The sequence below is a fragment of the Callithrix jacchus genome, chromosome 5 (assembly GCF_049354715.1).
Source record: "Callithrix jacchus isolate 240 chromosome 5, calJac240_pri, whole genome shotgun sequence".
NCBI classification, from domain to species: domain Eukaryota; kingdom Metazoa; phylum Chordata; class Mammalia; order Primates; family Cebidae; genus Callithrix; species Callithrix jacchus.
In genome coordinates this window covers 12,916,331-12,930,276 of record NC_133506.1, presented here as the reverse complement: position 1 = coordinate 12,930,276, position 13,946 = coordinate 12,916,331, and the positions used below count along the sequence as shown (strand labels likewise).

Sequence of the window (13,946 nt, the reverse complement as noted above, 5' to 3'; positions counted from 1 at the left end):
TTTTTAGTAGAGAAGGGGTTTTACCATGTTGGCCAGGCTGGTCTAGAACCTGCCTGCTACTTGGGAATCTGAGGCAGGAGAATCACTTGAACATGGGAGGCGGAGGTTGCAGTGAGCTGAAATCACGACATTGCACTCCCGCTTGGGTGATGGAGCAACTCAGTCTCAAAAAAAAAAAAAAAAAGTATATATAATATAATGCCTAGAAAAGGGCTCAAAGATTATATGTGAAAATGTTGATGGTGATTATCCCTAAATGGTATATTATGGGTGAGTTTTGTATTTTCTTTTTGTTTCTCTGTATTTATATTTCTTCACAGAACATGTAAAGAATAAAATACTTTGTAAGATTATAGTTTGAAAATATGCTTCCAAAATGTGTATTTTTTTTTTTTTTTTTGAGAAGGAGTTTTGCTCTTGTTACCCAGGCTGGAGTGCAGTGGCGCAATCTCGGCTCACCGCAACCTCCGCCTCTTGGGTTCAAGCAATTCTCCTGCCTCAGCCTCCCGGGTAGCTGGGACTACAGGCGCGTGCCACCATGCCTAGCTAATTTTTGTATTTTTAGTAGAGACGGGGTTTCACCATGTTGACCAGGATGGTCTCGATCTCTTGACCTCGTGATCCACCTGCCTGGGCCTCCCAAAGTGCTGGGATTATAGGTGTGAGCCACTGCGCCCGGCCTCAAAATGTGTATTTAAAGGTTTTATTTCAGCTCATAATTATAACTAGTAAGGTTTCCTTTTAATAATTAAAGGAAAATTAGAACACTTAAATTTAGTCTTTTAGGTATACTTGGAATCTTTCTTGGTAGTAGTTCATTCTTGTTTTAAAACAACATAGAGCTTGATGTTCTTTGTTGATGTTCAAGCAGGGGAACTTGATAAGAGAAAACAGCATGAGGAATTGTCACACTGTATGAGTTTATAAACTAAGGCGTATATGACACTGGATGTTAGCTCCTCTTTTATGACACTTGCTCTTCAAGTTTACCTGGCCATGTGTCCCTTCTAGATTTCCTGTATTCCTTAGAAACAATGGTTCCTATGATATGAGAAATCTTAGCATTTTTCACTTAGTAAAATAAATAAAGGACTTTACTGTGCTTGTTAGTTCCTTGAGTAGCCTGTGATAATTGCTCTTGAAGTATACTTGTTCCTACTATTTCTTCTATTATAGACTTGTTTAGGCTTTTTCTAAACACATGGAGACTTAGTTAAATAGAGCAGAAAGTACATACTTTATCTAGCAATACCTCATTGATGGCTGACATGCTGAAGAAAGAATATTTGATGTTTATCTTGAGAATTCATATCAGTTAAAAATGAAAATTTCTTTGAAACAATTGAGTATTGTAGGCAGATTTAGGAATGGGTTCAAGAGAGTTCTGTATCCCAGTTCATCTCATTTTTCTTTGTTTACTGCCTCTCGTTTTCTTCCAGCATTTCATCGTGTTTTGTGATCTGGTACATTCCTGACTTTTGGCATATAATATTGATAATAAGATGAATCTTTTGGTCTCATATTTAGTATAAGATTTAGGCCACAATCATCTAATGGAGTCATGGGTAGAAAATAAGATATAAGAAATTATTGCAGACGTTTAACTTTTAAATTGCAGACTATCGGTGGTCCATGTCAAGTGATAGTTCACAAGTGGGAGACTCATCTACAACCACGATCAATAACCCCTTTAGGTATGGGCATTAACTGCATCTGTTTGAGGCATAAGCATAAAGTTACTAATATGCTGCACAATGGCTTAGTGGGATTTAATAAATTTTTATTCTAAAGTTTAAGGTCAATGCATTGTCAGTGCTACAAATTTCACTGAGCATTTCATGGATCTTTCAAAACTAAACAGTTTTTAATGCCTTAAAATAAACTTTATTAGAAATGCTTACCTGAATATTTTTGTTTTCTTGGGTTAGTTTAGTTTATTATGAAATACTTACTCTCGTTTGGATTGGTTAGAAGGTTTATAAGATACCATTCTTCTTGAATGAGCATCAGTGACTGTTTGATTACTTGCTCAGGCTTAGAGAACATTTGAACAAAGAATTAATCCAAAACAAAGACTCAAATTTTTAACTTTGAATATTAATAGAATAACATTCTATTTTTTTCTCTTCCTTTTTTTTTTTTTTTTAGAAACTGGTACATACTTGAATAAACTTGTATGAATGAATTCAAATTTCTTAAATTCCCTGCTGGCTATTCTAGAATTGCTACTCAGAAAGTTGTTTTCTTTTGAACACATTATTCGCTTTTCTTATGCTTAAATATGGCATTTCTCTTCATACAAGTATTTTTGAATTTCCTTGTCCATATTGAAAATAGAATTTGAAGTTCATCTCACATGCATTAAATTACCCATATGTATTCATCTATAAATGGACTCAGTGCCGAGAAATATATCTTTTAGTTTCTAGGTAAAGTTAAAATTGAAAAATATCTGGATGCTAGTTTTCCGGTTTAAATTAGAAAGCAGTGGGAGTTTCTGCTTTACCCTGGAGCAAGGACACATCTCGTTTAAACAGTATCTCATTCCATCCTCTTTATTGGATTTTCTTTTTGTATGTTTTAAAACATCTTTATAATGTATTTAGAATTTTTATGAGAGTATACTTAAAATTATAATAGTCCCATACTGAGGTTGGAACTTACTCAGTGTTGAATATTTTAAAATACTGTATTTTAAAGCATCTTGCAGTTAAATGTAATTCCTTATTATGAGAATTGGGATAGTTTTGTTTCTGCTGTTTTAGAAAGGAAGGTATACTTTCGAGAACTATAACTTTTGAACTTAAAAGCTGTTTGAAAATCTTTCTTAGGAAATCTTTCTTAGGAACTGTCACATTCATTTTGAAAGTATTTCAGACTTATGTTTAAAGTAAACTGGGATGGGAGGTAGGCAAGGAAGATAAATTGTATTTTACTTAGGGGGTGGGGCTTTACAGCTTTTCTCATTGAGTTAAAATTTCTGTTAGGAGAAGGGGATATGTTTGCATTTATTCTTTTGGTAGTTCCTCACAGCTCTGTACATACAGGTAAGTTCACACTGTTTGTAAAGCTTTTAACTGGCTGTAGAGAATAGCTGGGATATGAGGAGAATTACATTTGAGACAAGTTCAGAATATGCACTACATAAGAATAAGCATTTTAATTGTGCCAAGACCTTTGGTTTGAAAATCAAGAAGGAGTTATAGTCCAGCAACCTGTGAGTCTTGTACAGTTTTTAGCGTAGAAGTTCATCCCAGTGCCTCTAGAGCACGTCTCTGAAGAGTTTTCTTTTTCTTTCTTATAATATCATGAATAATCACCAAAGTATATAAGAACTATTACTGTTTGCTAGCCTCCTTTAAAGGGAATTCTTTATTGAGGGCTACAATAAATATGCTTATTCACCTTGGGCTGCTTTTAGGCTATAGATTTAATATTGTAAATGATCTTTAAGGTGGGTAATTTCTCAATTGTTCATTGGGTGTGCATCAAGAGTTTTAACTAGATTTTCTATTTTCCTTAAATTCTAGAAAACAAAATTATTATTGATGATGGACAATTTGGAATCCACAGTAAGTGAGACTGACTTATTAAATGTTTACTGAAATGATTAAGATATTACTTTAGATTTCACTGGAAATTTATAGCACAGGAAAATAGAACAGACAGTCATGTGCTGCATAACGATGTTTTGGTCAGAGACAGACCACACATACAGCAGTGGTCTCATAAGATTATAATGGAGCTGAAAACTTCCTGTTGCCTAGTGACGCCATAGCAGTTGTAACGTAGCACACATTATAGTGCAATGCATTACGTTTTCTATGTGTGGATATGTTTAGATACACAAATGCTTACCATTGTGTTATATAGTTGCCTGCAGTATTCAGTACAGTAATATGCTATACAGTGTTAGAGTCTAGGAGCAATAGGCCACACCTTTTAGGTTTGTGTAAATACATTCTTTGATGTTCCAACGACAGTGAAATTGTCGATTGACGCATTTCTCAGAACTTAATCTTCATTGTTAAGCAATGCATGACTGTAGTGTGGTTTTGAAAATAGAGACTAGATCCAAGAAACAAATCCCTTCTCTTAAATAAAAAGTAGCTTCTGATATAATTTTTGCACTTTAAGATTTTATCCTTTTGGTTTTTATTTGACTAGCAATTTCAGGTATATGACATTATGTAATTAAAAGTGTGTAGTATAATTAACTGCTGATGTAGTCTTTTAACTCTGTTATTTTTGAAATTGTATTAATGGTTCTAAACATCTAAAGTGTGAAATGTTACACTTAGGCTAAGTTTGTGTATTTTGATGTCTGCATATATAGCAAAATTAAGGCTAACCAGAATGTTCTAGTAGTTCTGGCTGAGTGTTTAAAAGTTAATTTGAGATAGAGTTGATTTGAGATTCTGAATATGTTGAAAATGTTATGTGTTTGTATACTTTTCTGTTTTAGTAAATAGTATATCCTGAGAATTCAGATTTTCTTTAGTGACTGGTATTCTTTTTTTTCCCCCCCAAGACAGAGCTTTGCTCTTTCGCCCAGGCTGGAGTGCAGTGGCACAATCTCAGTTCACTGCAACATCTGACTCCTGGGTTCAAGCAGTTCTCCTGCCTCAGCCTTCTGAGTAGCTGAGATTATAGGTGCCTGCCACCACGCCTGGCTAATTTTTGTATTTTTTTTAGTAGAGACAGGGTTTTGCCATGTTTGCCAGGTTAGTCTTAAACTCCTGACCTCAGGTGATCCATCTGCCTTAGCCTTCCAAAGTGCTAGGATTACAGGCATGAGCCACCATGCATGGCCGGGTGACTGGAATTCTTACCGTGTATCAGGCTATTATGCTAAACTGCATTCTTTTTTTTTATTTTATGAGTTGGGAGTCTTGCTGTGTCACCCAGGCTAGAGTGCAGTGGCAGAATCTCAGCTTGCTGCAACCTCCACCTGCTTGGTTCAAGCAATTCCCCTGCCTCAGCCTCCTAAGTCGCTGGGACTACAGGTGTGTGCCATCACGCCTGGCCAATTTTTGTATTTTTAGTAGAGATGGGGTTTTGCTATGCTGCCCAGATTGGTCTTGAACTCCTGACCTCAAGTGATCTGCCTGCCTTGGCCTCCCAAAGTGCTGGGATTACAGGCATGAGCCACGGTGCCTGGCCTGCATTCTCATTTTGGATGCTGTACAGTGGAAGTCAAAAGGTGGAAAGAGGGTGGGCAGAACTGTGCTTGTACTGTCAATCAGATAAATTGCTGATAACCATTTTGTTTTCCTGTTAAGCACAGGAAAGAACAGACCTGCATGTTTTGGTTGTGGTTTTTACTAGGTGCATATGTTTATGTATGATAGAAATGAACATGTTCTGGCAGTATTCAGATAGGAATTAAGACATCTCTTCCTTGATTTTGTTTGGGATTGTTTATATTACATCAGAAAATAGTCTACATTACTAGTGGCATTACTAGTGGCAGCTGAATATCTAAAGTGATGCTTTGGAAGTGTAGCAGTGATCCCTAGTAGATCCCTAGAACAATTGCTAGGTTAGATGCCGTCTTGGACCGTGTGCTCTTTCTGAAATAGATTTGTATTATTTCAGTCATGGATTCAGTCTGAATATTTTAATTTACTTATGTTGTGAAAGCATAGCTAATTATTAATATTCATTTAATTCCCCCCCCCACTTCATATAAAAGTTCTTTTTTTTTTTTTCCAAGAGGGAGTTTTGCTCTTGTTGCCCAGGCTGGAGTGCAGTGGCGCAATCTAGGCTTACTGCAACCTCCACCTCCTGAATTCAAGCGTTTCTCCTGCCTCAGCCTCCTGGGTAGCTGGGATTACTGGCGCCTGCTATCATGCCTGGCTAATTTTTTGTATTTTTAGTATAGACGGGCTTTCACCATGTTGGTCAGGTTGGTCTTGAACTCCTGACCACAGGAGATCCACCTACCTTGGCCTCCCAAGGTGCTGGGATTACAGGCATAAGCCACTGTGCCGGCCAAAAGTTTTTTTTTAAGGGCGAATTTAAGACTACCTGTATATTTGCTTTGGGGAGAAGAGTACCAGTGTTACGTAACCTGAATGTGTTATTACAGTGTGAATGTGGGCAGGGCAAGGTGGCTCAGGCCTATAATCCCAGCACTTTGGGGAGGCCCGAGGAAGGTGGATCACTTGAGGTCAGGAGTTCAGGGGTTTTGAGACCAGTCTGGCCAATGTGATGGTACCCTCTCCACTAAAAATACAGAAATTGGGGTGGCTCATTCCTGTAATCCCAGCACTTTGGGAGGCCGAGGTGGGTGGATCACCTGAGGTCAGTAGTTCAAGACCAGCCTGGCCAACATGGTGAAACTCTGTCACTGCTAAAAATACAAAATTAGCTGGACATGGTGATGCATGCTTGTAATCCCAGCTACTTGGGAGGCTGAGGCGGGAGAATCACTTGTACCCAGGAGACAGAGGTTGCAGTGAGCCGAGATTGTGCCATTGCACTCCAGCCTGGGTAACAAGAATGAAACTCCATCTCAGGAAAAAAACAAACAAAAATCAGCCAGGCATGGTGGGCACCTATAATCCCAGCTACTTGGGAGGCTGAGGAATGAGAATCACTTGAACCTGGGAGGCAGGGGCCATAGCGAGTTGAGATCGCGCCACTGCCCTCCAGTCTGGGCAACACAGCGAGATACTGTCTAAAAAAAAAATTGATTTCTTTTAGATTTTTTCAAAGATGATATTGATAGACCAGGATATTTTCCAAATATCTTTTCAATATCTATTCTAAATCGGCCTGTTCACAATGATTCATTTTTGGGTGATTATTTTCATATTTAGAAAGGAAAAAAAGTTAATTTTTTTTTTATTATTCTAAAGACACTTATTTGAAAGGATTCTTTTCCTTCAGATTTTTAATTTTGGCACCCCTGAGCTGCATGTGAACAAGGGTTTAGGCAGGGTCTAGGAAACAAATCATGGATTAGCTCTTGTCAAAAAATGTATTTCCTGACTGGGTGCGGTGGCTCATGCCTGTAATCCCAGCACTTTGGGAGGCCAAGGTGGGTGGATCACAAGGTCAGGAGTTTGAGACCAGTCTGGCCAACGTAGTGAAACCCCGTCTACTAAAGATATAAAAAATTAGCCAGGCATGGTGACAGGTGCCTGTAGTCTCAGCTACTTGGGAGGCTGAGGCAGGAGAATCGCTTGAACCCAGGAGGCAGAGGTTGCAGTAAGCTGAGATCATGCCATTGCACTCCTGCTTGGGCAACAATGCGAGTCTCAAAAAAAAAATTATTTCCTGAGGCTGGGTGTGGTGGCTCATGCCTGTAATCCCAGTACTTTGGGAGGCTAAGGTGGGTGGATCACCCGAGGTCAGAAGTTCGAGACCTGTGTGACCAACATGGAGAGACCCTGTCTCTACTGAAAATATAAAATTAGCTGGGCATGGTAGCGCATACCTGTAATCCCAGCTACTTAGGAGGCTAAGGCAGGAGAATTTCTTGGACCCAGGAGGCAGAGGTTGCAGTGAGCTGAGATCGTGCCATTGCACTTCAGCCTGGGCAACAAGAGCAAAACTTGGTCTCAAAAAAAAAAAAAAAAAAGATTTCCTTTGGAGATTAAAAAAAAGTGTGAACTAGAATTATCAATGCATTAGGTACTTACTGTGTTGTTTAAAAAAATGTATAATTACTGTTCTTCATATTTATTCTGTCAGATGGTGTTGAAACTCTGGATTCTGGATGGCTAACATGTCAGACTGAATTAAGATTACGTTTGCATTATTCTGAAAAACCTCCTGTGTCGATAACCAAGAAAAAATTAAAGAAATCTAGATTTAGGTATGACCATGCATATGTGTTACTTGGGCCATTTGTTTTCACTAGTGCTGTAGATTTCAGTCAGTTGGTTTTAGCCTTTAAATGTACACAGTTTGGGATAATGTTACATATTCTAATAACTACAGCTTTGTAATAGTGAACTACTTCCTCGATCAGGTTGGTTGCTACTGTTGCACATACTTATGTTAGTTTTTTTTTTTTTTTCAATTGTATGTTAGGTTCTGGGGTACATGTGTAGATCACGCAGGATTGTTGTGTAGGTACCTACATGTCAAGGTGGTTTGCTGCCTCCATTCCCCCCCATCACCTGTATCTGGCATAAAAATTTGTTTTTAAATAGATCAGTACCTAAGCTTATGTATTTTTATAGTTTCTATTTAAATTTTCCTAGTGTAGCAATAGTTTGTTTCAAAGTTGATATAATGGAAATAATTGTGTGCTACATAAGAATGAAATAAAGGGAAAAAGTTTTTTTTTTTAAATATTCTTCAGTGTTCTAAATTTTACTGTCTTGAAAATGAAAAATTTTCCACAGAAGAGAAAATTTTTGGTTATTATATATGTTTAATAAAAATATATTTTATAAACTAATTTTAATAAACATTTACTTTCTTTTGAGAGGGGGTCCAGCTGTGTCACCCAGGTTGGAGTGCAGTGCTGTAACCTCAGCTCACTGCAGCCTCTGCCTCCCAGGCTCAAGTGATCCTCCTCCCTCAGCCTTCCAAGTAGCTGGGACTACAGGCATGTGGCACATGCCTGGCTAATTTTTATATCTTTTGCAGACAAGGTTTCACCATGTTTCCTAGGCTGATCTCAGACTTCTGAGCTCAAGGAATCCTCTCGCCTCAGCCTCCCAAAATTCTGGGATTACAGGCGTGAGGCACTGGCCCAGCCCTAGATTTATTTATTTATTTTTAATGAAAGAATCAACAACCTTAGTAAGCATAATGGTCATTTATTTCATTTTAATACTTTACAAAAATATATGCAGATAATAACATCAGTATTTTATAAAACACACCTAATTCCTTAACCTTTAGTATATGTAGTCTTGCATAATATGTTATTTTTGTTATTTAAAGATTTAGCATATTTGGGGGCACTTTAAAATGTAGCATTTAGGTAACATTTGTGTGAGATTTTCTTTTCTGCCACTTATCTCATTTTTTTTATTGTGTAGGGTGAAGCTGACACTAGAGGGCCTGGAGGAAGATGATGATGATAGGGTATCTCCCACTGTACTTCACAAAATGTCCAATAGCTTGGAGATATCCTTAATAAGCGACAATGAGTTCAAGTGCAGGCATTCACAACCGGAGTGTGGTTATGGCTTACAGCCTGATCGCTGGACAGAGTATAGTATACAGACAATGGAACCTGATAACCTGGAATTAATCTTTGATTTTTTTGAGGTGAGTAATTACTGCAGTGAGGGGTTTCAGAAGAATGCAAGGATAAGCTTATTTTTATGTATGTTTTGATTTTGATTTTTATCTAGTTTATGTAAAACTAACTTTTTAGAGGTAGGCTCCTCTGTACAGTTAAGCTTTGAAAACTTAGAGTTGTCATCTTCAAGTACTATTAAGAACATAATTAAGAGAACTTCAGCAGTACTGGTGTTTGAAATCAAGACCAGATGTCTTGATGCCTGTCTGCCGAACAATCTAAATGTAAATGAATTGTTTCCAAAGGAGCCATCAGTGGTAAATAGAGACCCGGGCAGGTTTTGTACCTCTTGGGCAACCTAATGTAACAAGGGTGATTGAGTTCTCATTATGGTGGAAACCTGTCATTTATTGAGGGTACTTTATTAGGATTTGTTGATGGGACTGACTTTGCAACTTAATATTGTAAATATTTAATGAAGGTACTTGTAAAGCTTGTGCCAGGTTATTCACAATCTGTGCTGCTAACTTTCTGGAGCTACATGTGATACTTAATAAACTAGTGCTTGTAGCTCACTGGCTGTTCATATTTCCCCAACACATAATACTTGGTACATCCCCTAAGGTCCTTACTGCCATGGACCTGGCTCATAGCAGTATGTAGTGGTTTCCTTAGCTTCTAGCTCTACTTCCACACCCGTTTAAATCTTGGAGGGTAGGGAATGTGTCTTGAGTACCAGTAGCCCCCAGCCAGTTTCTTTAGAACAACAGAATTCAGGATGGATTTTTAAAAACCTAAGTAATCATAAGTAGTAAAGATCTATGGGGCTCTGTTATAAAAATATGAAGTTTGATGGCTTATTTCTTTTTCTTTTCTTTTTTTTCCTTTTCTTTATTTGAGACAGAGCCTCGTTCTGTCACCCAGGCTGAAGTGCAGTGCCGCTCCTCTCCAGGAGGCAGAGGTTGCAGTGAGCCGGGATCACGCCACTGTACTCCAGCCTGGGCGACAGAGGAAGACTCTGTCTTGAGGAAAAGAAAAATACAAAGAGAACATTTTTGTTGTTGAGATGGGGTCTTTGTTGCCCAGGCTGGTCTCAAACTCCTGGGCTCAAGCAAGCCTCCTGCCTCAATCCCTCGAAGTGCTGGCATTACAGGTATGAGCCTCCACTTCTGGCCTGAACATTTTTTCGTTGGTTCCTTTTAATAAACCTGTCTTTTAATAAACTGTTGAATTTCCTATCTTCCCTTTAATTTGGTTAGTATTTTTTGTAATAGTGTTTTATGCATAGACTAGACTGATAACATATCCAGTGTAATCTCAAAGTACAGCATGTGGTTTTCTAAAGAGTTGCTATCCCTATATGACATTTGTGTAGACACATTTTTAGAGAATATGTTAAAAATTCACTACAAATGTATAATAGTCTTACAATATAAAAGTGATTAGAAATTTTCGAGCAGTGCTCTAAATTTACCTAATGCATGTTAGATCAGTAAATTCTTTAAATCAGCAGAATTATGATTAATAACATAATATATAAAAATTGTAGTGAATTTATATTTTAAATACTACAAAGAAAATGTAGTATTTAATTATGGAGAAGCCATCAAGTCTCCTGAATATAAATTTGATTTTATTTCTTACCATTTCTGCCCCAGAGATTGTTGACTGTAAGTGAATTTTTTGATCTTGAAATTGAATATATTGAACTTTTTAAGAAAAACATATACATGTATTATATATAGGCGATACAAATATGTGTGTGTGTGCGTGCGCGCGCATGTGCACGTGTGTAATACAGAAGTTTAAAAATTGAGATTAAACCTCATTTTTTCAGGAAGATCTCAGTGAGCATGTAGTACAGGGTGATGCCCTTCCCGGACATGTGGGCACAGCTTGCCTCTTATCATCCACCATTGCTGAGAGTGGGAAGAGTGCTGGAATTCTTACTCTTCCCATCATGAGCAGAAATTCCAGGAAAACAATAGGCAAAGTGAGAGGTAAGTTTGAAAACACTGGCAAATAATCTAAGATTAAGTTAGAATTTTAATTAGTTTCAAATTAAGCATTTCATATTGATAAAAATGAAATTAATTTACTTTAGAGTAGCATCAATTTAAGGAGCATGTCTGTTACATTTTCTAAAAGTTTCCAATCCTGCCTTTTTTCTGTTTGAGACTGATAAAGCTGACCTGAGTGGTATTTAAATATAATGCAGCTCATAATGGCCCTTTTAATAATTTTTATTTTTGTTCCTCCCTCTTTTTTCCTGTGAAAGTTGACTACATAATTATTAAGCCATTACCAGGATACAACTGTGACATGAAATCTTCATTTTCCAAGTATTGGAAGCCAAGAATACCATTGGATGTTGGCCATCGAGGTGCAGGAAACTCTACAACAACTGCCCAGTAAGTTGAATATTTGAGTAGGATTAGCATTTGGTATAGCTCATGTTTGATAGAGTTATACTGGTTTTTTTCAGCAAAGGTCAAGTGATTTTTTTTTTTTTTTTTAATTTACCCAGGGAATTTAATGTCATTTGGTAATTGGAGTTACCATTTCAAACTAATTAGAGACTAACCTTAAGATTCTGGTCAGTTTTTATAATATATTTACTGACTTGATAAGGAGGAAAACATTAATAGTAGAAAGGGAGGAAGGAAAGCTTGATGCAGAAAGCTTTGGTAGCATCAGTGTGTCTGTGTTGTGGTCCTTACTTTTGACATGCTGCCCTCTCTGAGTTTCCACATCCATAAAATGGAAGTGTTTGAACAACATTATCCCTAGTGTTTATCTCCAGCCATCCATGAGTCTAGAAAAGTGTAGTTAAACTCAAGGAATATTAGTTAACTTAGTTCGTAACCGAAAGATGCTCTCTCTTCTCAACAGACATTAGCTTCCAGCCTGGAATAGTTGTCTTCCCTTTCTACTTTTGTAAGTTTATTTAATTACTAGTGCTATAGCTCATACCACAGATTTTCTACTGTAAATTTTAATCCCTCCTCGTTTTATTTTAAAGTGATGCTGTGGAGACCATTAGGATCTTTTAAGGTCTATAAAACAAATAACCATTTAAGGAAGAAGCACCCTCACCTGTCCCCACCTTTTTTTGTTTGTTTGTTTTCAAGACAGAGTCTCTGTCATTCAGGCTGGAGTGCAGTGGCACATTCTTGGCTCACTGCAGCTTCGACTTCCAGAGCTCAAGCCATTCTTCCACCTCAGTCTCCCCAGTAGCTGGAACCACAGGCACATGCTACCATGCCCAGCTACTTTTGGCATTTTTTTCTAGAGACCAGGTCTCACTTTGTTGCCTAGGCTGGTCTTGAACTCCTGAGCTCAAGTCATCTGCCTCTCTCAGCCTCCCAAAGTGCTGGGGTTACAGGTGTGAGCCACTGCACCCAACCTCTCAGGCCCCATCTTAAACAAACAATACATTTTCCCACTTTCTGTTCTTGTTATTAATAGAGTTTTCATACTTCTATCCTGTGTGTGTGTTAGTAAAATCTTATATCCCCACAATCTGTCAGTATTAAGTCATTTGGAGGCTGTATTGCAAGGAGCAGGTTTCTATGTCTCTATTTCTTCTGCCATTTAAAAGGATTGTTTTCCTTATTGATCACCTTGCATGTCTCCAAGAAAAAAGTCCACAGGGGAAGTGTATGTTGTGTATCTATCAGTGTTAGAGCTTGCATTTAAGGAATGAATTTCGAGCGACAGCCATAGTCATGTTTTGGGGATGTCAAAATTGGCCTCAAAATACAAAATAAGTATGATTTCCCATTGTTGAAAGTATACTTTGCTTCTTTATTAATCTTCTCCATAGTCTATGATAACTATATTTCTTCTCCTTTTCAGGCTGGCTAAAGTTCAAGAAAATACTATTGCTTCTTTAAGAAATGCTGCTAGTCATGTAAGTAACCTTTCTTTAAACAACCTTAGACTGCTGAGGTGGAAAAATTTGGATCAGGGAGTCTCCTTCAGTTTTTATTAGTAATTGGACAGGCGAAATATCTCTTGGCATTTATATTCAGATCCATGGTGAAAACTGGGACGAAGACAATAGAACCATAAGCATCTTTTCTTTTTTTGAGACAGGGTCTCATTCTGTCCCAGGCCTAGACTGCAGTGGTGCGAACATGGCTCACTGCAGCCTCAACCTCCTGAGCTCAGGCAGTCCTTCCACCTCAGCCTCCATAGTACTGGGACTAGAGGCATGTGCCACCATGCCTGGCTAATTTAAATTTTTTTTTTTTTTCCTTTTTAAGAGACAGGGTCTTGCAATGTTTCCCAGGCTGGTCTTGCACTCCTGGGCTCAAGCTGTCCTCCCGTCTCAGCCTTCCTAAGTGCTGGTATTACAGGCATGATCCACTATGCCCAGCCAGCATCCTTTTTTGAGATAATTTTGAGTAATTGGGACAAGAAAAAGGTTCCCACTAAGCATTGGTTTTTACTACCTGAATAATGCTTTTTTTTTTTTAGATACTCACTTTGGGAAAAATGCCTATGGAAAGATTTGATGGACTGGGCATGGTGGCTCAGTACTTTTAGAGGCTGAGGTTGATGGATCCCCTGAGGTTGGGAGTTTGAGACCACCCTTGCCAACATGGTGAAACCCCCATCTCTGTTAAAAATACAAAAGATTAGCTGGGCATGGTGGCCCATGCCTGTAATCCAGCGATTTGGGAGACTGAGGCGGGGGAATTGCTTGAGTTTGGGAGGTGGAGGTTGCTGT

General features: G+C 38.1%; 1 protein-coding gene across 3 annotated transcripts in view; it reads left to right on the top strand.

Moving 5' to 3' along the window:
• GPCPD1 (glycerophosphocholine phosphodiesterase 1) overlaps nucleotides 1-13,946 on the top strand; it is a 66,029-nt gene that overhangs the window by 21,907 nt on the left and 30,176 nt on the right. For all 3 annotated transcript variants that reach the window (XR_008481198.2, XM_035298326.3, XM_008995720.5), the window contains 7 exons: nucleotides 1,619-1,694; nucleotides 3,531-3,572; nucleotides 7,702-7,825; nucleotides 9,006-9,237; nucleotides 11,049-11,211; nucleotides 11,490-11,622; nucleotides 13,070-13,124. Coding sequence is in view for 2 of the 3 variants with exons in the window: in XM_035298326.3 (XP_035154217.1) it covers nucleotides 1,619-1,694; nucleotides 3,531-3,572; nucleotides 7,702-7,825; nucleotides 9,006-9,237; nucleotides 11,049-11,211; nucleotides 11,490-11,622; nucleotides 13,070-13,124 (825 nt within the window). In the remaining variant the exon portion in view is untranslated. The remainder of the gene's footprint in view (nucleotides 1-1,618; nucleotides 1,695-3,530; nucleotides 3,573-7,701; nucleotides 7,826-9,005; nucleotides 9,238-11,048; nucleotides 11,212-11,489; nucleotides 11,623-13,069; nucleotides 13,125-13,946) is intronic.